The sequence below is a fragment of the Oncorhynchus mykiss genome, chromosome 8, assembly GCF_057628025.1.
Source record: "Oncorhynchus mykiss isolate SJ-2025 chromosome 8, ASM5762802v1, whole genome shotgun sequence".
Lineage (NCBI taxonomy): Eukaryota > Metazoa > Chordata > Actinopteri > Salmoniformes > Salmonidae > Oncorhynchus > Oncorhynchus mykiss.
This window is the reverse complement of record NC_143029.1, coordinates 86872675-86899287: the sequence shown is the minus strand read 5'-3', so window position 1 is coordinate 86899287 and position 26613 is coordinate 86872675. Positions and strand designations below refer to the sequence as shown.

Genomic DNA, 26613 nt, shown 5'->3' with positions numbered 1-26613 from the left:
TTCCTAATCATGGAAGAACATTTAACAGTCTATATAAACCTGGAGAGTGTTTTTACAGTCGTTCTAAGTTGTCTCTCTGTGCTCCCTCATCAACTATAAAGAGAGACTGGAGGAGACCAGAGAGAGAAAATTGTGAATTTTCAGAAAACCTTTTAACTTTTATAGAAGAAAGATGCAATTACTGTAATCACACAGAATTACTTTTTTTACTGCCTGACTCAGTGATCTGGGCTGTCTGGGGAAGTCACATGGGGTTTCTGATGGCTGTTTAGGTAAAGGGTTTGCTCTACCTGCTACGCTGGGACCGACAGACATGAAGAACTGCTTCTATCTCAAGGCCATTAGACTGCCAAACGGCCATCACTAGCACATCAGAGAGGCTTCTGCCTACATGGGGACCCAATCACTGGACACTAACAAATGGATCAGGAGTCACTTTAAACAATGACACTTTAAAAATAATGCCACTTTATATAATGTCTACATATCCTACATTACTCATCTCATATGTATATACTGTACTCTATACCATCTACTGCATCTTGCCTATGCTGTTCGGCCATCGCTCATCCATATATTTATATGTACATATTCTCATTCAGCCCTTTTAGATTTGTGTGTATTAGGTAGGTAAGTGTTGTGGAATTGTTAGATGACTTGTTAGATATTACTGCACTGTCGGAACTAGCAGCACAAGCATTTCGCTACACTCGCATTAACATCTGCTAACCGTGTGTATGTGACCAATAACATTTGATTTGGTTTGATTTGGACCTAATGCTTTAAGTAACACTAAAGGATATTAGTGACACACACACCCACACACACACACACACACGTAGGCTAGGTGCCTGTGTGTGTGTGTCCGTGTGTGTGTGCTAGCGCAGTCAATATGTGTCTGTCAGTCAATATGAGAGCAACATAAGGTATGTGAGGTCAAAATACAGCGGATGAAAGGAGTGAGTTAAAGGGATGATGAGATGGATGATAAAGGAGTGAGTTAAAGGGATGATGATAGATGGATGATAAAGGAGTGAGATAAAGGGATGATGATAGATGGATGATAAAGGAGTGAGTTAAAGGGATGATAGATGGATGATAAAGGAGTGAGTTAAAGGGATGATGATAGATGGATGATAAAGGAGTGAGATAAAGGGATGATGATAGATGGATGATAAAGGAGTGAGTTAAAGGGATGATAGATGGATGATAAAGGAGTGAGTTAAAGGGATGATGATAGATGGATGATAAAGGGATGATGAGATGGATGATAAAGGAGTGAGTTAAAGGGATGATGATAGATGGATGATAAAGGAGTGAGTTTAAGGGATGATGATAGATGGATGATAAAGGAGTGAGTTAAAGGGATGATGATAGATGGATGATAAAGGAGTGAGTTAATAAAGGGATGATGATAGATGGATGATAAAGGAGTGAGATAAAGGCATGATGATAGATGGATGATAAAGGAGTGAGTTAATAAAGGGATGATGATAGATGGATGATAAAGGAGTGAGTTAAAGGGATGATGATAGATGGATGATAAAGGAGTGAGTTAATAAAGGGATGATGATAGGTGGATGATAAAGGAGTGAGATAAAGGGATGATGATAGATGGATGATAAAGGAGTGAGTTAAAGGGATGATGATAGATGGATGATAAAGTAGTGAGTTAAAGGGATGATGATAGGTGGATGATAAAGGAGTGAGATAAAGGGATGATGATAGATGGATGATAAAGGAGTGAGTTAAAGGGATGATGATAGATGGATGATAAAGGAGTGAGTTAAAGGGATGATGATAGATGGATGATAAAGGAGTGAGTTAAAGGGATGATAGATGGATGATAAAGGGATGATAAAGGAGTGAGTTAAAGGGATGATGATAGATGGATGATAAAGGAGTGCGTTTAAGGGATGATGATAGATGGATGATAAAGGAGTGAGTTTGAGGGATGATGATAGATGGATGATAAAGGAGTGAGTTAAAGGGATGATGACAGATGGATGATAATGGAGTGAGTTAAAGGGATGATGATAGATGGATGATAAAGGAGTGAGTTAAAGGGATGATGAGATGGATGATAAAGGAGTGAGTTAAAGGGATGATGATAGATGGATGATAAAGGAGTGTGACAGTATTTTTCATCTAATGGGATCTCTTTCTTTCATCAAGTCATCATCTAGGATCTCTGGAGATCAGAGTCGTCCCTCACAGGGGAGTGGACCTGGTCATCATCTAACACATTATTTTAATGTGCTGCATTATAACACCATTATGAGTGTGTGTGTGTGTGTGTGTGTGTGTGTGTGTGTGTGTGTGTGTGTGTGTGTGTGTGTGTGTGTGTGTGTGTGTGTGTTTTTAGATGTTGTTGTTGTTACATAACACACCAAGTAAATCACACAGTTAGTCCATCACCATCTTGGTCTTTCATTGGGTTATAATGGGGTTAAAGTATCAAGTGGTATATCAGCAAGCCCAAAATAGAGAAAAACACACACACACACACACACACACACACACACACTGAGCATTCCTGATGGTCTCAACGCAGCTGATGGGGAGAAAGAAAAACCTTCCCAACACAACCCAAACCAGAACCTTCCCAGCACACTGTACACACTAGAGTTACTCACATACTCTGTGGACTCCTCAATATTCCACTGATGGGAGAGAGACAGACATATGGGAGAAAGAGGGGGATGGAGAGATGAGTAACAGACAACAAAACAGAAAAAAAGATATGCCTTTTTTTCCTCTACAGACAGACAAATGTGGGTGTCAACAGTGTTATCACACATTAGAGAAAGAGAGAGGGAGACAGAGAGAGAGAATAAAGAGAGAGAGAGAGAGAGAGACAGGGGGAATTTCTTTCAAGATAATCATGAATCTGTGAGAGGAGGAAAGAAAGAGCGATAGAAAGAGAGAGATAAAGAGAGATAGATAGAGAGATGGATAGAGAGATGGATAGAGAGAGCGATAGAAAGAGAGAGAGAGATAGAGAGAGAGCAATATAAAGAGAGAGAGAGAGAGAGCGAGAGAGCGAGAGAGCGAGAGAGAGAGAGAGAGAGAGAGAGAGAAAGAAAGAGAGAGAGAGAAAGAAAGAGAGAGAGAGAAAGAGAGCGATAGAAAGAGAGAGAGAGAGAGAGAGAAAGAAAGAGAGAGAGAAAGAAAGAGAGCGATAGAAAGAGAGAGAGAGAGAGAGAGAGAGAGAGAGAGAGAGAGAAAGAAAGAAAGAGAGCGATAGAAAGAGAGAGAGAGAGAGAGAAAGAGAGAGAGACAGAAAGAGAGAGAGAGAGAAAGAGACAGAGAGAGAGAGAGAGAGAGAGAGAGAGACAGAGAGAGAGACAGAAAGAGAGAGAGAGACAGAGAGAGAGAGAGAGAGAGAGAGGGAGAGAGAGAGACAGAGAGAGAGAGAGAAAGAGAGACAGAGAGAGAGAGAGAGAGAGAGAGACAGAGAGAGAGAGAGAGAGAGAGAGAGACAGAGAGAGAGAGAGAGAGAGAGAGAGAGAGAGAGAGAGAGAGAGAGAGAGATATGGAAAGAGAATGTAGAATAAAAAGGTGTGCACCTTGACTCCTGAAGGCCTCTACTTGGAGCAGAGCGGTAACTAACACCAGTCTGGAACAGTCTCTAAACGTTGATAGGTTCAGTAGTAGATGTCCTGCCTCGTTACCCATGCTGTGTACCAAACAGAACCCTATTCTAAATGCTGCACTACTGTTGACAAGAGCCCTATATAGGGAATAGGGTGCCATTTGGGACTGCCCTAGTCTGAAGGAAATGTATCATTTTCAATAGCTGCTCACCAAGGACAACAACATTCAGAGAGCTATACAGAGAGAGACACACAGAGAGAGACATAGAGAGATAGAGACACACAGAGAAAGACACAGAGAGAGACACACAGAGAGACAGAGAGAGATAGAGAGACACACAGAGAGACATAGAGAGACACAGAGAGACATAGAGAGATAGAGAGACACAGAGAGAGACATAGAGAGATAGAAAGACACACACAGAGAGAGACATAGCAATAGAGAGACACATAGAGAGATAGAGAGATAGAGACACACAGAGAGAGACATAGAGAGACACACAGAGAGAGACAGAGAGCGAGATAGAGAGAGAGAAAGACGCAGAAAAAGAGAAACCCACACAGAGAGACACGGAGAGAGACAGAGAGCGACACACAGAGAGACGCAGAGACACAGCGAGAGACACAGAGAAAGAGAGACAAAGAGAGAGACACACACAGAGACACAGACACAAAGACAGACACAGAGAGAGACACAAAGAGAGACACACAGAGAGTGTGAGATCCACAGATCCACAAAGAATTCGAAAACAAATCCAATTTTGTTGAACTCCCATATCTACTGGGTGAAATACCACAGTGTGCCATCACAACAGCAAGATTTGTGACCTGTTGCCACGAGAAAAGGGCAACCAGTGAAGAACAAACACCATTGTAAATACAACCCATATTTATGCTTATTTATTTTGTCCTTGTGTACTTTAACTATTTGTACATTGTTACAACACTGTATATATATATATATATATAATATGACATTTGTAATGTCTTTATTGTTTTGAAACTTCTGTATGTGTAATGTTTACTGTTCATTTTTATTGTTTATTTCACTTTTGTATATTATCTACATCACTTGCTTTGGCAATGTTAACACATGTTTCCCATGCCAATAAAGCCCCTTGAAATGAATTGAATTGAGAGTGACACAGAGAAAACATTAGCCAGCCTGCATAGTAAACGTTTTTAGTAACCAATGTCTTTGCACGAATGAAAGCACTAAAAACAATTGTCAGGTTTTTTTGTCCTCAGATGGAAGTATGAAATAGTACACAGTGCCTAGTATTCAGACACCTTGTCTTTTTACGGTACAGTCTTATTCTAATATTGATTTAAAAAATATATAATACTCAATGAAAAAGTGAAAACAGGTTATAAGAAATTTTTGAAAATTTAAACAAATAAGAACCAGAAACACCTTATTTACATAAGTATTCAGACTCTTTGCTATGAGACTAGACATTGAGCTCAGGTGCATCTTGTTTCCATTGATCATCCTTGAGATGTTTCTACAACTTGATTGGAGTCCACCTGTGGTAAATTCAATTAATTGGACACACCTGGCACACACCTGTCTATATAAGGTCCCAAAGTTGACAGTGCATGTCAGAGCAAAAACCAAGCCATGAGGTCAAAGGAATTGTCCATAAAGCTCAGAGACAGGATTGTGTCGAGGCACAGATCTGGGGAAGGGTACCAAAACATTTCCGCAGCACAACCACCAAGACTCTTCCTAGAATTGGCCGCCCGGCAAAACTGAGCAATTGGGGGGAGAAGGGCCTTGGTCAGGGAGGTGACCAAAAACCAAATGGTCACTCTGACAGAGCTCCAGAGTTCCTCTGTGGAGATGGGATAACCTTCCAGAAGGACAACTCTGCAGCACTCCACCAATCAGGCCTTTATGGTAGACTGGCCAGACGGAAGCCGAGTGCAAAAGGCCTGTAAAGACTCAGAACACGAGAAACAAGATTCTCTGGTCTGATGAAACCAAGATTGACCTCTTTGGCCTCAATGCCAAGCGTCACTTCTGGAGGAAACCAGGCAACATCCCTACGGTGAAGCATGGTGGTGGCAGCATCATGCTGTGGGGATGTTTTTCAGCGACAGGGACTGGGAGACTAGTCAGGATCGAGGCAAAGAATGAATGGAGTAAAGTACAGAGAGCTCCTTGATGAAAACTTGCTCCAGAGCACTCAGGACCTCAGACTGGGGTGAAGGTTCACCTTCCAACAGGACAACGACCCTAAGCACACAGCCAAGACAACGCAGGAGTGACTTCGGGACAAGTCTGAATGTCCTTGAGTGGCCCAGCTAGAGCCCGGTCTTGAACCCGATCGAACATCTCTGGAGGGACTTGAAAATAGCTGTGCAGCAACACTCCCCATCCAACCTGACAGAACTTGAGAGGATCAGCAGAGAAGAATGGGAGAAACTCCACATTTTTTTTTATATATATATTTTTAAATGTAACCTTTATTTAACTGGCAAGTTAGTTAAGAACAAATTCTTATTTAAAAAGACGGCCTACCGGGGAACAGTGGGTTAACTGCCTTGTTCAGGGGCAGAACGACAGAGTTTTACCTCATCAGCTGTGCCAATACAGGTGTGCCATACCCAAGACGACTCGAGGCTGCCAAAGGTGTAATCGCTGCCAAAGGTGTTTCAACAAAGTACTAAGTAAAGAGTCTGAATAGTTATGTAAATATATTTAAGTTTTATATATATATATATTTTTTTATACATTTGCGAATATGTCTACGCTTATGTACAATAAACTACAGAGCAGGTGTTTTTAAAGTCTGAGACAGTGGGCCTCCTTTAAGATTATTTAAGTGATTTTATTTATTTTTATAAAACATATTGTAGCTAGAGACAGGCCTAATACTTATTCATTATTAGACAACCGAATACAGTTTGACTTTCCTTTCACGCCTCCCCTGACACTCTCTGGAACCCCCTGGGGAGGCAATAGAGTATATTCGATTGGAATATATACCATATTATACAACATTTTAAAATAAAAAAAAATTTGTATATTGGAAACTATCTTTCCATGCTGAGTAGATCCAGTGGGATGTGAAAGCCTGTTAGAAGCTGCAGGGCTTTGACGGTGCAGACCGTAAAATGCTACGCTAGCCCTGTCACCTCCCCCTGCTGCTACCACTCTACACTGCTACGCTAGCCCTGTCACCTCCCCCTGCTGCTACCACTCTACACTGCTACGCTAGCCCTGTCACCTCCCCCTGCTGCTACCACTCTACACTGCTACGCTAGCCCTGTCACCTCCCCCTGCTGCTACCACTCTACACTGCTACGCTAGCCCTGTCACCTCCCCCTGCTGCTACCACTCTACACTGCTACGCTAGCCCTGTCACCTCCCCCTGCTGCTACCACTCTACACTGCTACGCTAGCCCTGTCACCTCCCCCTGCTGCTACCACTCTACACTGCTACGCTAGCCCTGTCACCTCCCCCTGCTGCTACCACTCTACACTGCTACGCTAGCCCTGTCCCCTCCCCCTGCTACTACCACTCTACACTGCTACGCTAGCCCTGTCACCTCCCCCTGCTGCTACCACTCTACACTGCTACGCTAGCCCTGTCACCTCCCCCTGCTGCTACCACTCTACACTGCTACGCTAGCCCTGTCACCTCCCCCTGCTGCTACCACTCTACACTGCTACGCTAGCCCTGTCACCTCCCCCTGCTGCTACCACTCTACCCTGCTACGCTAGCCCTGTCACCTCCCCCTGCTGCTACCACTCTACACTGCTACGCTAGCCCTGTCACCTCCCCCTGCTGCTACCACTCTACACTGCTACGCTAGCCCTGTCACCTCCCCCTGCTGCTACCACTCTACACTGCTACGCTAGCCCTGTCACCTCCCCCTGCTGCTACCACTCTACACTGCTACGCTAGCCCTGTCACCTCCCCCTGCTGCTACCACTCTACACTGCTATGCTAGCCCTGTCACCTCCCCCTGCTGCTACCACTCTACACTGCTACGCTAGCCCTGTCACCTCCCCCTGCTGCTACCACTCTACACTGCTAAGCTAGCCCTGTCACCTCCCCCTGCTGCTACCACTCTACACTGCTACGCTAGCCCTGTCACCTCCCCCTGCTGCTACCACTCTACACTGCTACGCTAGCCCTGTCACCTCCCCCTGCTGCTACCACTCTACACTGCTACGCTAGCCCTGTCACCTCCCCCTGCTGCTACCACTCTACACTGCTACGCTAGCCCTGTCCCCTCCCCCTGCTACTACCACTCTACACTGCTACGCTAGCCCTGTCATCTCCCCCTGCTACTACCACTCTACACTGCTACGCTAGCCCTGTCACCTCCCCTGCTAATACCACTCTACACTGCTACGCTAGCCCTGTCACCTCCCCCTGCTGCTACCACTCTACACTGCTACGCTAGCCCTGTCACCTCCCCCTGCTGCTACCACTCTACACTGCTACGCTAGCCCTGTCACCTCCCCCTGCTGCTACCACTCTACACTGCTACGCTAGCCCTGTCACCTCCCCCTGCTGCTACCACTCTACACTGCTACGCTAGCCCTGTCACCTCCCCCTGCTGCTACCACTCTACACTGCTACGCTAGCCCTGTCACCTCCCCCTGCTGCTACCACTCTACACTGCTACGCTAGCCCTGTCACCTCCCCCTGCTGCTACCACTCTACACTGCTATGCTAGCCCTGTCACCTCCCCCTGTTACTACCACTCTACACTGCTACGCTAGCCCTGTCACCTCCCCTGCTAATACCACTCTACACTGCTACGCTAGCCCTGTCACCTCCCCCTGCTGCTACCACTCTACACTGCTACGCTAGCCCTGTCCCCTCCCCTGCTAATACCACTCTACACTGCTACGCTAGCCCTGTCACCTCCCCCTGCTGCTACCACTCTACCCTGCTATGCTAGCCCTGTCACCTCCCCCTGTTACTACCACTCTACACTGCTACGCTAGCCCTGTCACCTCCCCCTGCTGCTACCACTCTACACTGCTATGCTAGCCCTGTCACCTCCCCCTGTTACTACCACTCTACACTGCTACGCTAGCCCTGTCACCTCCCCTGCTAATACCACTCTACACTGCTACGCTAGCCCTGTCACCTCCCCCTGCTGCTACCACTCTACACTGCTACGCTAGCCCTGTCACCTCCCCCTGCTACTACCACTCTACACTGCTACGCTAGCCCTGTCATCTCCCCCTGCTAATACCACTCTACACTGCTACGCTAGCCCTGTCACCTCCCCTGCTAATACCACTCTACACTGCTACGCTAGCCCTGTCACCTCCCCCTGCTGCTACCACTCTACACTGCTACGCTAGCCCTGTCCCCTCCCCCTGCTACTACCACTCTACACTGCTACGCTAGCCCTGTCATCTCCCCCTGCTACTACCACTCTACACTGCTACGCTAGCCCTGTCACCTCCCCTGCTAATACCACTCTACACTGCTACGCTAGCCCTGTCACCTCCCCCTGCTGCTACCACTCTACACTGCTACGCTAGCCCTGTCCCCTCCCCCTGCTACTACCACTCTACACTGCTACGCTAGCCCTGTCATCTCCCCCTGCTACTACCACTCTACACTGCTACGCTAGCCCTGTCACCTCCCCTGCTAATACCACTCTACACTGCTACGCTAGCCCTGTCACCTCCCCCTGCTGCTACCACTCTACACTGCTACGCTAGCCCTGTCACCTCCCCCTGCTGCTACCACTCTACACTGCTACGCTAGCCCTGTCACCTCCCCCTGCTGCTACCACTCTACACTGCTACGCTAGCCCTGTCACCTCCCCCTGCTGCTACCACTCTACACTGCTACGCTAGCCCTGTCACCTCCCCCTGCTGCTACCACTCTACACTGCTACGCTAGCCCTGTCACCTCCCCCTGCTGCTACCACTCTACACTGCTATGCTAGCCCTGTCACCTCCCCCTGTTACTACCACTCTACACTGCTACGCTAGCCCTGTCACCTCCCCTGCTAATACCACTCTACACTGCTACGCTAGCCCTGTCACCTCCCCCTGCTGCTACCACTCTACACTGCTATGCTAGCCCTGTCCCCTCCCCTGCTAATACCACTCTACACTGCTACGCTAGCCCTGTCACCTCCCCCTGCTGCTACCACTCTACCCTGCTATGCTAGCCCTGTCACCTCCCCCTGTTACTACCACTCTACACTGCTACGCTAGCCCTGTCACCTCCCCCTGCTGCTACCACTCTACACTGCTATGCTAGCCCTGTCACCTCCCCCTGTTACTACCACTCTACACTGCTACGCTAGCCCTGTCACCTCCCCTGCTAATACCACTCTACACTGCTACGCTAGCCCTGTCACCTCCCCCTGCTGCTACCACTCTACACTGCTACGCTAGCCCTGTCCCCTCCCCCTGCTACTACCACTCTACACTGCTACGCTAGCCCTGTCATCTCCCCCTGCTAATACCACTCTACACTGCTACGCTAGCCCTGTCACCTCCCCTGCTAATACCACTCTACACTGCTACGCTAGCCCTGTCACCTCCCCCTGCTGCTACCACTCTACACTGCTACGCTAGCCCTGTCCCCTCCCCCTGCTACTACCACTCTACACTGCTACGCTAGCCCTGTCATCTCCCCCTGCTACTACCACTCTACACTGCTACGCTAGCCCTGTCACCTCCCCTGCTAATACCACTCTACACTGCTACGCTAGCCCTGTCACCTCCCCCTGCTGCTACCACTCTACACTGCTACGCTAGCCCTGTCCCCTCCCCCTGCTACTACCACTCTACACTGCTACGCTAGCCCTGTCATCTCCCCCTGCTACTACCACTCTACACTGCTACGCTAGCCCTGTCACCTCCCCTGCTAATACCACTCTACACTGCTACGCTAGCCCTGTCACCTCCCCCTGCTGCTACCAGAGAGAAAGAGAGAGAGCGAGCCAGAGAGAGAAAGCGAGAGAAGGCGAGTGAGACTTGTTTTGTGGAACGAACGGATAACGCTATTTTGAGTGGGGAGGAATGCAAATGTGATGACACGGCTGAGACGAGGAAGGAGAGAGGAAGGAGGGAGGAAGGAGGGAGGAAGGAGGGAGGAAGGGACGTGGAGAGAGGAAGGAGGGAGGAAGGAGAGACGAAGGAGAGAGGAAGGAGGCAGGAAGGAGGGAGGAAGAGACGTGGAGTGAGGAAGGAGGGAGGAAGAGACGTGAAGAGAGGAAGGAGGGAGGAAGAGGCGTGGAGAGAGGAAGGAGAGAGGAAGGAGGGAGGAAGAGACGTGGAGAGAGGAAAGAGGGAGAAAGGAGGGAGGAAGAGACGTGGAGAGAGGAAGGAGGGAGGAAGGAAGAGACGTGGAGAGAGGAAGGAGAGAGGAAGGAGGGAGGAAGAGACGTGGAGAGAGGAAGGAGGGAGGAAGGAGGGAGGAAGAGACGTGGAGAGAGGAAGGAGGGAGGAAGAGACGTGGAGAGAGGAAGGAGGGAGGAAGGAGGGAGGAAGAGACGTGGAGAGAGGAAGGAGGGAGGAAGGAGGGAGGAAGAGACGTGGAGAGAGGAAGGAGGGAGGAAGGAGAGAGGAAGGAGGGAGGTAGGAGGGAGGAAGAGACGTGGAGAGAGGAAGGAGGGAGGAAGGAGGGAGGAAGAGACGTGGAGAGAGGAAGGAGGGAGGAAGAGACGTGGAGAGAGGAAGGAGTGTTTTTGATTGACAGAGAGAAACAAGCTGAGATGGTGCTTCTTCTTTCTCTCCTTCCCTTGTTCATTTCCTTCATTCATCTCTCCTCCATGCTGAGGCAGGCAAGGCCACAGAGTTACTGAAGCATAGCACTGTATCTCTCACGCACACGCACGCACGCACGCACGCACGCACGCACACACACACACACACACACACACACACACACACACACACACCTGCATAGGATGCGAGTTGAGTGGAGTTGGAGTAAGAAGGGCGAGGAACGTAATTTGCACTACATGCTCTGCCAAACATTTCTCCATTTCTTCCACCGCTGTTCTTTTAATTAGGCCTGTTCTGTGGAACGTATTTAGCCCCACCAGAGATGTTGATAGGAGTCCCAACAAACAGGTCACGCAGCCTGCGTCACTGACGTCAAGACAACCAATAAAAACCTGTTCAGCAAGCGTCAGAGACGTTCTGACTACTATGCAGGTTATTGTTTTAAAAAAAAAAAATAGAGGAGTCTAAGTTTGTGCTAAAGTTGTAAAAATGTAAAAATGTCACAGAACCAGTTCCGACCAGTTCCGACTATCAGATCATCCATATACTAGAGAAATAAACGATGGGTTTTTAACACAGCAGTCTCATATCGTCAGGCTGGTTCAGTAGCCAACGACATGTTGATGAAATGTTGATAGCCTGCTTCAAAACCAAATGCTACGTAGTCACTAAAGTAGATGGGGGGGGGGGGTCGGACCCTCTCCTTATTCGGGCGGTGTTCGACGTCACCGACCTTCTAGCCATCGCTGATCCATTTTCCATTGGTTTTGTCTTGTTTACCATTACACCTGGTTCCAAGCCCATTCATTACGTGTTGTGTATTTAACCCTCTGTTTCCCCTCATGTCCTTGTCGGTGATTGTTTGTTGTATGTATTGGTGCTAGTCATGTTCTGGTCGGTTTGTTGTATGTATTGGTGCTAGTCATGTTCTGGTCGGTTTGTTGTATGTATTGGTGCTAGTCATGTTCTGGTGTGCGACGGGTTGCAGACGAGACGAGATGCACCCTCTTATTTTATTTTTTGTATATTTTGGTTTTCTGAGTTTTTCATTAAACTGCTCCGTTTTATACCAAGTTCACTCTCCTGCGCCTGACATCCCTGCCACCAACACCCATTACACCAGGTGAAAGCTATGATCCCTTATTGATTTCACGTTGTTAAATCCGCTTAAAAAAAAATATATATATATATATATTTTTTTTTTAAGTCTCCAGAGCTGGGATTTAATCCACAATCTACGGAACAGGAAGTCACTGCTGAGGACACCGTGCCCTCCACACACAATAGTAGTTTGAGTGTTGGGCCAGTAATCGAAAGGTTATTCATGTCTGAATTGAATTAACCCTATCCCAAACCTTAACCCTGGACATAACCAATCAGAATTAATGTCTGAATTTAATTAATCCTATCCCAAACCTTAACCCTGAACATAACCAATCAGAATTAATATCTGAACTTAATTAATTAATCCTATCCCAAACCTTAACCCTGAACATAACCAATCAGAATTAATATCTGAATTTAATTAATTAAACCTATCCTAAACCTTAACCCTGAACATAACCACTCAGAATTAATATCTGAATTTAATTAATTAATCCTATCCTAAACATTAATCCTGAACATAACCACTCAGAATTAATATCTGAATTTAATTAATTAATCCTATCCTAAACATTAATCCTGAACATAACCACTCAGAATTAATATCTGAATGTAATTAATTAATCCTATCCTAAACCTTAACCCTGAACATAAGCACTCAGAATTAATATCTGAATGTAATTAATTAATCCTATCCTAAACCTTAACCCTGAACATAAGCACTCAGAATTAATATCTGAATTTAATTAATTAATCCTATCCTAAACATTAATCCTGAACATAACCACTCAGAATTAATATCTGAATTTAATTAATTAAACCTATCCTAAACCTTAACCCTGAACATAAGCACTCAGAATTAATATCTGAATTTAATTAATTAATCCTATCCTAAACATTAATCCTGAACATAACCACTCAGAATTAATATCTGAATTTAATTAATTAATCCTATCCTAAACATTAATCCTGAACATAACCACTCAGAATTAATATCTGAATTGAATTAATTAATCCTATCCTAAACCTTAATCCTGAACATAACCAATCATAATACATTTCTGAACATAATTCATCCTATCCTTAACCCTGAACATAACCAATAGCCAATCAGCATTAATCCTATCCTAAACCTTAACCCTGAACATAACCAATCAGCATTCATCCTATCCTAAACCTTAACCCTGAACATAACCAATCAGCATTCATCCTATCCTAAACCTTAACCCTGAACATAACCAATCAGCATTCATCCTATCCTAAACCTTAACCCTGTATGGGTTGTCCTGGGAATGGAACCCCCTATCCTGGCAATTCAAGCACCATGCTCTACCAGCTGAGCTACAGAGGACGTGAGACTGTGATATCTTGTTGACTGCTCTAGTAATACCTTAGTATCCTAAGGTGAGTTAACATGGCTTCCTCTTCCATAATGGCATTCTCTAGCCAATGACTTCTAGTGGCTAGCAGGCAAGCAAGCAAGCAAAAAAAGAGAGAGAGAGAGAGAGAGAGAGAGACAGAGAGAGAGAGGAGAGTGAGGACAGAGAGAGAGAGAATGTATAAATGAGATGCTATACGGTCGGGGGCAACGAGGGTGTCGAGACAACGAACAAAACAAACGCGTGTTCACGCAACTTAATTCCCTGAGTACAAACCAAAGGTCCCCTCTTGTTTAAAGATATTCATGAATCTGCAAATCCTTAGGGTTACAGACTTAGGGCTGTTCGTTTTCATCTCCCTGCATTAATGCAACATGGGTAAATCGGTTTTGGTGGCAGAGAGAGAGAGAGAGAGAGAGAGAGAGAGGGTGAGAGACAGAGAGAGAGAGAGGGTGAGAGAGAGAGTGAAAGAGAGAGAGAGGTTGAGAGAGAGAGTGAGGGTGAGAGAGAGAGGGTGAAAGAGAGAGTGTGTGAGGGTGAGAGAGAAAGAGAGAGCGAGAGCGAGTGAGAGAGAATGAAGGTGAAAGAGAGAGAGCGAGAGAGAGACAGAGAGAGAGAGAGAGAGAGAGAGAGAGAGAAAGAGACAGAGAGAGAGAGAATGAGACACAGAGAGAGAATGAGGGTGAGAGAGAGAGAGACAGAGAGAGAGAGAATGAGGGTGAGAGAAAGAGAGAGTGAGGGTGAGGGTGAGAGAGAGAGTGAGGGTGAGGGTGAGAGAGTGAGAGAGAGAGAGAAAGAGAGAGAGAGAGAGAGAGAGAGAGAGTGAGGGTGAGAGAGAGAGAGAATGAGGGTGAGAGAGAGAGAGAGAGTGAGGGTGAGAGAGAGAGAGAGAGAGAGAGAGAGAGAGAGAGAGAGAGCGAGAGAGAGAGAGAATATATATATATAATGTATGACCAGGGGTAACAAGACAGTGTAGTAACATGTATTAACCCTCAGCCACAAAGGAACAGGAACAGGATTGATCCCACTAAGCCCTTCTGATGTAAAATATACATGAGATATTTAACAGCTGTTAGCATAAAACCTGGTTGCAGTACAATAATCTCTGAGGGGATACGGCTCCGAGTGCAATTGGGAGTCAAGTGGCACAGGTTAAGGAAGAGGAAGAGGAAGGGAGGGGGGGGGGACATTTAAAGAAGAAGAGGATTGTGATAAATAAATAATAAATGTAGTAGTGAACACAGACACATTTCCACATCTGTTCCCTGCTCTAGTGGAAAGGAAAGGAAAGGGTAGATGTTTGAGAATGGTAGAGAAGTAAAGAGAGAGAGAGAATGAGTGAGAGAGAGAGAGGGAGAGAGAGAGAGAGAGAGAGAGAGAGAGACAGAGAGAGAGAGCGAGAGAGGAAAGGAGGTATAGAGAGGTGGGAAATGAGAAAGAGAGAGATGAACAAAAAAAGAGAGGGATCAAGAGAACGACAGAATGAAAAAGAGAGATTGAGATAAAGAAAAGAGGAAAAACACAAGAGAGCGTTGGAGGACAGTACCTGAGCCTCAGGCAGGGCTACGTCCATGATGTTGGGCTGACCGCGTGGCTCACCGTTCTCCAGCCTGGAGAAGATGACCTGGTAGCCCCTGATTTGGCCGTGCTGCTTCCCTGGCAGGGGGGCCTTCCACGTTACCCTGATGGCTGTAGAGTTCACAGCTTCTACCTCCAGCTTCCTGGGAGGGGCACCTGGCACTGTGGTAGGGGGGGGGGGGGAAGCAAGTGTTATATATCTGAAAACAGGTAAAGAAAATGCCAAGAGGTCTGGTGATTTTGAGCACTGGAGAAGGAGAAAGAGCTGGTAGTGAACCGACAACTAGATGAGTTAGCTACCAATCGAAGATCCCAACGTTACTCATTTATACGCGTGTCTGTTTGTTCAGGAAGTGTGCTACCTGAGGTCTCTGGTCCCAAAAACAACTGGTCACTTTGGGGAACGTCATGATATAGGAGGGGCGTTGGTGCATTGACTTCACACACACACTCAATAATTATTTTAAAGGGAAAATCCACTCTTTTGGTTATTTTTTTTTTCCCAATAATCCCAAAATGTTTTGTATATCATCAGTCTTTTTAAAGTTTAAAGTTTAAAGTTTTAAAGATATTGGACTTTGAAGAAGCAAAGTGTCACTGACCACATCACCGACCACATCACCGACCACCTCACCGACCACATCACCGACCACCTCACCGACCACATCACCGACCACATCACCGACCACATCACCGACCACATCACCGACCACATCACCGACCACATCACCGACCACATCACCGACCACATCACCGACCACATCACCGACCACATCACCGAACACATCACCGACCACATCACTGAACCACATCACTGACCACATCCTCATGATGCCAAATCCACCATGTCATTCGTTTCACTACTTCACAGGAGAGGCATATACAGTGCCTTGCGAAAGTATTCGGCCCCCTTGAACTTTGCGACCTTTTGCCACATTTCAGGCTTCAAACATAAAGATATAAAACTGTATTTTTTTGTGAAGATTCAACAACAAGTGGGACACAATCATGAAGTGGAACAACATTTATTGGATATTTCAAACTTTTTTAACAAATCAAAAACTGAAAAATTGGACGTGCAAAATTATTCAGCCCCCTTAAGTTAATACTTTGTAGCGCCACCTTTTGCTGCGATTACAGCTGTAAGTCGCTTGGGGTATGTCTCTATCAGTTTTGCACATCGAGAGACTGACATTTTTTCCCATTCCTCCTTGCAAAACAGCTCGAGCTCAGTGAGGTTGGATGGAGAGCATTTGTGAACAGCAGTTTTCAGTTCTTTCCACAGATTCTCGATTGGATTCAGGTCTGGACTTTGACTTGGCCATTCTAACACCTGGATATGTTTATTTTTGAACCATTCAATTGTAGATTTTGCTTTATGTTTTGGATCATTGTCTTGTTGGAAGACAAATCTCCGTCCCAGTCTCAGGTCTTTTGCAGACTCCATCAGGTTTTCTTCCAGAATGGTCCTGTATTTGGCTCCATCCATCTTCCCATCAATTTTAACCATCTTCCCTGTCCCTGCTGAAGAAAAGCAGGCCCAAACCATGATGCTGCCACCACCATGTTTGACAGTGGGGATGGTGTGTTCAGGGTGATGAGCTGTGTTGCTTTTACGCCAAACATAACGTTTTGCATTGTTGCCAAAAAGTTAAATTTTGGTTTCATCTGACCAGAGCACCTTCTTCCACATGTTTGGTGTGTCTCCCAGGTGGCTTGTGGCAAACTTTAAACAACACTTTTTATGGATATCTTTAAGAAATGGCTTTCTTCTTGCCACTCTTCCATAAAGGCCAGATTTGTGCAATATACGACTGATTGTTGTCCTATGGACAGTGTCTCCCACCTCAGCTGTAGATCTCTGCAGTTCATCCAGAGTGATCATGGGCCTCTTGACTGCATCTCTGATCAGTCTTCTCCTTGTATGAGCTGAAAGTTTAGAGGGACGGCCAGGTCTTGGTAGATTTGCAGTGGTCTGATACTCCTTCCATTTCAATATTATCGCGTGCACAGTGCTCCTTGGGATGTTTAAAGCTTGGGAAATATTTTTGTATCCAAATCCGGCTTTAAACTTCTTCACAACAGTATATCGGACCTGCCTGGTGTGTTCCTTGTTCTTCATGATGCTCTCTGCGCTTTTAACGGACCTCTGAGACTATCACAGTGCAGGTGCATTTATACGGAGACTTGATTACACACAGGTGGATTGTATTTATCATCATTAGTCATTTAGGTCAACATTGGATCATTCAGAGATCCTCACTGAACTTCTGGAGAGAGTTTGCTGCACTGAAAGTAAAGGGGCTGAATAATTTTGCACGCCCAATTTTTCAGTTTTTGATTTGTTAAAAAAGTTTGAAATATCCAATAAATGTTGTTCCACTTCATGATTGTGTCCCACTTGTTGTTGATTCTTCACAAAAAAATACAGTTTTATATCTTTATGTTTGAAGACTGAAATGTGGCAAAAGGTCGCAAAGTTCAAGGGGGCCGAATACTTTCGCAAGGCACTGTATATATATATTTTTTTACGTGCGTTTTGGCAGAAATGCCTTCTGGAACATGTGAACTTCCATGTGCCTCAATAACAAGCTCTTATTCCTTCTGTAAATACAAATAAAAAGTTTAAATTACGAGTCTAGTTGGTTTAGCCAAGGAAAAAGACAGGAACTTACCAGCTAGCAATGATTGGCTGAGCTAATGGACGTGTTGAACGAGAGATGAGTTCGGATTGGTTTGCCAAGCTTCTTTAAAAGAAGCGTTGCCATGGAGAACTACAAAAGCAGGTGCTAAAGCTTAAGAGGGTGTGAATGATGCTGAATGGGTGTAGACAAAGGAGAGCTCTCCAGTAGATGTACCAAAACTGGGGCGGCAGGGTAGCCTAGTGGTTAGAGCGTTGGACTAGTAACCAGAAAGTTGCAAGTTCAAACCCCCGAACAGTCGTTCTGCCCCTGAACAGGCAGTTAACCACTGTTCCTAGACCGTCATTGTAAATAAGAATTTGTTCTTAACTGACTTGCCTGGTTAAATAAAGGTAAAAAAAAACATTCAAGGGACATTTTCTCAAAAGTAGGGTCACAAGTTTATCAAATTTCAAAGCAGAATGACTTTTCCATTGTTCCTCAACTGCAGTGTGTGATTATCTAGCTCTGAGTCTCTACTTTTATCCAATGTTAAAAACACCATTTCAAATATCGCTACATAAGACTGAATCCAGGTGGTAATGACGCATTTTGATGTGGCCGGTTCTAAATGTGTCTATCATTAGATTTTTCCTATATTTAAAAAAGCATTTTAGTCATTTCAAAATGTGGCATATTCCCCCCACTACTGTTGAACAGGAACAGGAACAAATCCAATATTCCTTTTTTTTTTATATTGTCCTAATATTTGCTGTACATGAGCTTGTGTCCTCAAAAGTGAATACACCTCAGCAAATGTAGAACTATTTGTTTTTACCCAAAAAGGTGAGTTCCAGACCTTTCTAGAACTATGCAGCATTACTAGTTATTGTTTATGGCAATCTCAAGAAAAACGAGTGCTTTTGGGTATGTCTATTGAGGCGTAAATCAAAATGTTGCCATAACATTCAAGAGGTTTTAAAAATGTGGCTAAATCCACAGAGGAATGCGTAAAGATGTGACTGCTGCCCATAGGATGCCTCGTTACCGCCAGCCTAGTGTGTGTGTGTGTGTGTAAAACCTCTAATTACAGCAATGAGCTGTGTAGCTGCAACTTCAAACACATTAATTATAGAGAGTTGCCTCCTAGGAACACTCCATCACGCTCCGAACAAAATAAAGAAGTGGGAAAAGAGAGGGAAGTGGGAAAAGGAGACGTGACTAAGTGTGTTGTGTTCCAGTTTCCAGGGCTCAGAGGGAGAGCCAGACGTGAACTATGCACGAGGACAGAACCACAGGACGAAGAAGACAAGAGAGAGAAGGGATGTCATAAAAAGAGTTGGCGTTGAGGGTGATGAGCCTTAACCCTGGATAGCAAGTCTGAAAGTCACTGAGGAAGGTCAACACAGAGAGAGGACCAGAAGAGAGAGATCACGAGTATAGAGAGAAGAGAGAGATCACGAGTATAGAGGGAAGAGAGAGATCACCAGTATAGAGAGAAGAGAGAGATCACCAGTATAGAGAGAAGAGAGAGATCACCAGTATAGAGAGATCCCCAGTATAGAGAGAAGAGAGAGATCACCAGTATAGAGAGAAGAGAGAGATAACCAGTACAAAGAGATCACCAGTATAGAGAGAAGAGAGAGATCACCAGTATAGAGAGAAGAGAGAGATCACCAGAGAAGAGAGAGATCACCAGTATAGAGAGATCACCAGTATAGAGAGATCACCAGTATAGAGAGAAGAGAGATCACCAGAGAAGAGAGAGATCACCAGTATAGAGAGATCACCAGTATAGAGAGATCACCAGTATAGAGAGAAGAGAGAGATCACCAGTATAGAGAGGAGAGATCACCAGAGAAGAGAGAGATCACCAGTATAGAGAGATCACCAGTATAGAGAGAAGAGAGAGATCACCAGAGAAGAGAGAGATCACCAGTATAGAGAGATCACCAGTATAGAGAGATCACCAGTATAGAGAGAAGAGAGAGATCACCAGAGAAGAGAGAGATCACCAGTATAGAGAGATCACCAGTATAGAGAGAAGAGAGAGATCACCAGAGAAGAGAGAGGTCACCAGAGAAGAGAGAGATCACCAGTATAGAGAGAAGAGAGAGATCACCAGTATAGAGAGATCACCAGTATAGAGAGATCACCAGTATAGAGAGATCACCAGTATAGAGAGATCACCAGTATAGAGTACAGGAAGAAGAGATGTAAAGCCGTACCTGTAGTAGAAACCAGAAGTGACACATAGAAACCAGAAGAGACCAGTAGAAACTTGTAAAACCAGTTAAGACCAATAGAGACCAGTAGAAACAAGTAGATACCAGAAGAGACCAGTAGAAACCAGTAGATACCAGAAGATACCAGTAGATACCAGTAGATACCAGAAGAGACCAGTAGAAACCTGTAAAAACCAGTTAAGACCAATAGAGACCAGTAGAGACCAATAGTGACCTGTAAAAAATAGCATAAATCAGTAGAGACAAGTCGAGACGGACAAACCAGTAGAAAAATAGTAGAAACCAGTAAAGACCAGCAGAAGACAGCAGAAACCAGCAGAAACCAGTAGAGGCCAGCAGAAACCAGCAGAGACCAGCAAAATCCAGTAGAGACCAGCAGAGACCAGCAGAAACTAGTAGAGACCAGCAGATACCAGTAGAGACCAGCAGAGATCAGCAGAGACCAGTAGAGACCAGCAGAGACCAGTAGAGACCAGCAGAAACCAGTAGAGACCAGCAGAAACCAGTAGAGACCAGCAGAAACCAGCAAAGACCAGCAGAAACCAGTAGAGACCAGAAACGGTTAAAGTCAAGGGACAAATAGAGAAGGGAAGATGACGGCAGGAAAGCCACAGAGACGGACGGAAGGAGGAGTCCGTCGGAGTAGAAGGGCTTCACCCAAGGGAGGACGACGGTACAACTCAGAACCAGAACCAGAACCTACCGTCCTCTTTAGTTTTGATCCTGACCGGAGCGCTCTCTGGGCCCGGGCCCACATCAGTGTGCGCTCTAACCCACACCTGGTACTCTGTCCACTTCTCCAGGCCCTCCAGTACATAACTAGAGGCGTCCGCTCCGATCCCCGACACACTGTGGCGCTCGGGGTCCTCGCTGGCGCTGCCGGTGGACTGGTAGCTGACGGTGTACGCCACGATGGCGCCGTGGCGGGACGCGGCGGGCGGAGCCACCCAACTCACCTTGAGGGAGGTGGAGCTTAGACTGGACAGGTGCACCTCCTGAGGGGGGGCGGAGGGGGCTGTAAAGGGGGGAGGAGGGAGGGAACGAGCAGGGGAGGGAGGCATCAAGCTAAAATAATAACCCAACTAAAATAACAACATAATTAATGATGGGAAGGGAGGGGCTACAGACTCTGGACTGAGAGATTGGTTCAATCAGATATATAATAACTAATTCTGTTTTTATATGTAGATATATGTAAATAAGGAGTGTATGTGTGTGGCACATTGGTGGACTGATCACTGTGCCCTCAGCTGTATTCTGTACTCTCGTCTCTATGAGTGATGTAAGAGAGTGCAGAGGTCGCAATAACGCAGGATTCTGCATGTCTCGCACAGAAAGGGAAAGATTAAAAAACGCAGAAAAAAATATATTGCTTTGTTTTGTAAATGCAGGTCTAAAATGCTTCTTATCGCAACTTCTGCTTGGCTTCAGTCACGGTTCATTCAGAATCCATCATGTAAAAAGTTGCACTTCTCCACTCCGATAAAACATCTTTGCACTCGTCTTGACCAATCGAACTCCCGCATTCACAAACAGGCATTCTATCAGCAGACCCGATCACCCATGCCTGACGTGTCCGTCCCGTGTAGTTTCTCCGATAGGAAGTTACAATGCAACATTAACTTGAAGCACAACATTAAGAAATGTAGCCAGCTACTTACTCCCTATGATAAACATTCTGATGGCCATGCATCATGTGGCTGCTAGCCAAATATAAGCTAATTTACTTAGAAAATGTGTGGCTGCTAGCCAAATAGCATTGCACTTCAGATTTCTGAAAGCTAATGCAACCCCCTGGTGTTAACACAGTGCCCCCTGGTGTGTTTAACACAGTGCCCCCTGGTGTTAACACAGTGCCCCCTAGTGTTTTAACACAGTGCCCCCTGGTATGTTAACACAGTGCCCCCTGGTGTTAACACAGTGCCCCCTGGTGTGTTAACACAGTGCCCCCTGGTGTGTTAACACAGTGCCCCCTAGTGTGTTAACACAGTGCCCCCTGGTGTGTTAACACAGTGCCCCCTAGTGTGTTAACACAGTGCCCCCTAGTGTGTTAACACAGTGCCCCCTAGTGTGTTAACACAGTGCCCCCTAGTGTGTTAACACAGTGCCCCCTAGTGTGTTAACACAGTGCCCCCTAGTGTGTTAACACAGTGCCCCCTAGTGTGTTAACACAGTGCCCCCTAGTGTGTTAACACAGTGCCCCCTAGTGTGTTAACACAGTGCCCCCTAGTGTGTTAACACTGTCAGCGTATCCCTGAGCTTGATGACAGTGGTTGGTGTTTGTCAGTCGTAGTGTCAGCTAAGAGATATACCAGGTTTCACACACCCACCGACCTCGGTAGCACTTTACATTACAGCTCGGTAATAACATGGTAATAACCCGGCAACAACGTGGTAATAACCTGGTAATAACCTGGTAACGTGGTAATAACCCGGTAACAATGTGGTAACAACCTGGTAATAACCTGGTAACGTGGTTATAACGTGGTAATAACCCGGTAACATGGTAATATCATGGTAATAACCCGGTAACGTGGTTATAACGTGGTAATAACCTGGTAACATGGTAATAACGTGGTAATAACCCGGCAGTGTGGTAATAACCCGGTAACGTGGCAATAACGTGGTAATAACCTGCTAACATGGTAATAACGTGATAATAACGTGGTAATAACCCAGTAACGTGGTAATAACATGGTAATAACCTGGTAACGTGGTTATAACGTGGTAATAACCCAGTAACATGGTAATAACATGGTAATAACCCGGTAACGTGGTAATAACATGGTAATAACCAGGTAACGGGGTTATAACGTGGTAATAACCAGGTAACGTGGTAATAACATGGTAATAACGTGGTAATAACCCGGTAACGGGGTTATAACGTGGAAATAACCCGGTAACGTGGTAATAACGTGGTAATAACCCGGTAACGTGGTTATGTGGTAATAACCCGGTAACGTGGTAATAACATGGTAATAACCCGGTAACGTGGTAATAATGTCTGTACTACCCAATGCAGGGCACGCTGGAGACGGGCGTTATTTCATAGTTGTGATGTCTTCACTATTAATTCTACAATGTAGAACATTTTAAAAATTAAGAAAATTGTGGAATGAGTAGGTGTGTCCAAACGTTTGACTGGTACTTGCTTAATTCATTTCATTAATATTATGGTGTTTCCATTCCATGAAAAACCCTCAGGGTTTCCGTTAGGATGGAACAGAACATATGGCGCTGTACAACGTGACGCTCCTAAATTCAGAGCGTTGTCAAATTGTCAGTCGGTAAATTCAGACCGTTTCACTCTCGGAGCGCACACTGGACGTTCGGGCCGAGGAGTAGGGTTGATTTGAGCGTTCTGGCCTTAAAAACGGCAGTCAAGCACCCAAGCTACTTACAGACACACACGAGACCACTCATACCATTTTACTTGCCCTAGTAAAGTTTTCGTGTTAACCAGAGCATTGGTGACTGAAACTGTGCTGGAAACAATTTAATGACGCTTTTTCCCCGACGTTTACTGACACCGGCCATATTGAGCGCTCGTAAATGAATTGTTCTGCGCTCTGGTACACTCAGACGAGAGTGCTCTGAAATATAGTAGGCTGGTAATAACACGTACATTTTTTAACAACGTTCTTTTCTGATAATAACTAGCTCATTGTGTCCGCTGTGGAGCCCAGTTTCATAATATGGCCATATTTCCCAGCTGCTTGCCATCTTTTTGGCGTAATAGCGAAAAAACCAGGACTTATTTTAGTGCATTTTTCACCCTGCCAGCTCCTATTAGTTCTATTGAGCACCGTGGCAACAACTCCCCTTCCGAACATTCTATTCCCAGCTTATTGTTCAACGTCACAATGCCTGCTTCACTATTGTTGGCAATGAGACCTGCTCACGTTGTTTTGTAGTTAAAATGTAAACAACAAATCATTATATTGGAACTCTGCAGTCTTCCCATTGTTTCCTATGGGGGAAATATAGGCATGTCTGTCTATTTCGCCAAATATCTCGCAATGTGTATATTTTGATTTTTTTCAAGTCGGGCGCCATTTTAATCACGGGAATCTCCTCTTTCTAAGTATGTAAGCCTGAGCAGCTAGCTTGGTTGTCATCAAATGCTAGCCCCAAAGTACTTTTTGCCCTTGGTACGCTGAGCTCCCCCCCATTGTTTTCCTATGGAGAGGCATGCCGGTCTATTTCGCCAAATATCTCACTATGTATATTTAGATTTTCTTCAAGTCGCGGGCACCAATTTAAATCAGGAGAATCTCTTCTTTGTAATTATGTAAGTCTGGGCAGCGAGCTCATTTATCAGAAGTTTTTATTTTTCCCTACTTTGTCATTACGCAGACATAAGCACAGTTGACACCATCGAGGTGCGGATGTTTACTTTCTACACAAGTTGTTTTTTTCCCAGTTTCGTCCGACGAACAGATTGTAGTGGTAACATAAAAAGGGATATTTTTTTTGTGCCATTTAGGCCAAATGGAATTGTAAGCATCACTCCAGTCATAACAGGCTCTGTGAATGTTCCATTCTATTCATTTGCTATTGGCTCGCGCTAGTGTTCCAGCTTAGACAACGTTCCATTCTATTAATTTGCTATGGGCTCGCGCTAGTGTTCCAGCTTAGACAACGTTCCATTCTATTAATTTGCTATGGGCTCGCGCTAGTGTTCCAGCTTAGACAACGTTCCATTCTATTCATTTGCTATGGGCTCGCGCTAGTGTTCCAGCTTAGACAACGTTCGTAAGCCGTTTTTTCAGCCTTTGGTGAATTTTGACTCGTTCTTTTGTCCAGAGTGGTAAACACTGTTGAAGTGTATATCTGTAATACATACATGCAGACACAGCATCATTCAAAGAATGGAGTTTGATACACCTGGTATTGGATAATGACTGAAAAAGAATGTCTCATAGAGATTCATACCTGAACCGCACCTTTATTTGCCAAGGAAGAGTACATGATCAGTGAATATATTCAAAGCATAGGCTACAATGTGGGGATCTCATGCGTGGTACTAACTACAGTACATGTGTATATAGGACTTGCATCCTTGGCCCAATAAAGTTATTATATTCTACTCAATCCATAGGCTTCATTAATGCCATTCACACTTGAAGTTGATTCAACAACTATGATAGCTGAGGTTCATAGATTGGTATGAATATTAGTTCAGTATTAGTTCAGAACCTAACGTTTTAGGGTCCATACACAGATCGGCTACATACTGTAGCTAGCTACACATCCATAGGCATACAGTTATTTTTATCCTCCACTACACAATAAGCAAGTAAATAGTGAGCTAACGTTAGCTATGTTACTTCAGCTGCATGACAAAGCAAGCTTACACAATTGTACATTTAATTTGCAGTAAATGCTTTAGCTAGCTAGACTCTTCACATCCACTGTTTCTCAAGATGGCAGCCTGGTTTGCTGGTTCTCAGGAATCCCTAAAACATTAAAACAACCCGAAATTACAATGTCATACTGTTCTCATGTCATAACACCAGCTAGCTAGCTGGCTAATGTTAGCTAGTCAGTTAACTTGCTAATTTGCGATTTTTATAAATTTACTTTTGACAAAAATATATGCACGATCGTTTGTCTCTAACACTAACTAACATATTCCTCTCAAATGTACATTTTTAGCTTGACTCATTATGACGTTATAACTACTTACATCTGTTTCCCCCGTAATGTTTTGTCAGCCATCTTTGTTGAAGTCTGAAGAAAGCCACCAGAGAAGGGTGGCTCGCGTCAAATTCGTCATCAGAACTACTCGATATGATTGATCATATAAAAAACATTGGGACCCAAATGCATAATAATGAGTGATCTAACGCCCCCTTGTGGTGGTCTGGAGCAATGCCGCTGAGTCCCGCGGCGGGTGTAAAAACGAAACTTTTAAAAGGAGGAACCACTGTAATTGCGTGGTAATAACGTAATAACTAGGTCATCTCCTGTAATTACCATTAGTTACCAATAGTAGTTACCGGTGTAGGCCCGTCATTGTAAAATAAGAATTTGTTCTTAACTGACTTGCCTAGTTAAATAAAGGTTAAAAAAAAATATATATAAAAAAATATATCTAAATAAGTGGTTTCCCACCAATCCCTTCCTATCATCTCAACTACACTCCTGGTCAACGAATGTCAAATCTTTTTTATTCTATAAAGAAGCTTTGTTAGCGCCTAGAGCAGCAGGATACAGCCACATGACAGGCTTATGGGGAATGGATATAACTGGAATTTAAAAAATAAAGAAATATATATATATATATATATATATATATATATATATATATATAATCATTTAACCTTTATTTAATAAGGCAAGTCAGTTAAGAACAAATTC

General features: G+C 44.9%; 1 protein-coding gene across 1 annotated transcript in view; it reads right to left on the bottom strand.

The window, feature by feature from the left end:
- The window catches only part of LOC110492646 (receptor-type tyrosine-protein phosphatase F), a 349905-nt gene that overhangs the window by 108706 nt on the left and 214586 nt on the right, over window positions 1-26613 (bottom strand). The window contains 3 exon segments of the mRNA XM_090182892.1: window positions 2637-2663; window positions 15352-15545; window positions 20954-21265. Of these exon segments, the coding sequence (XP_090039018.1) occupies window positions 2637-2663; window positions 15352-15545; window positions 20954-21265 (533 nt within the window).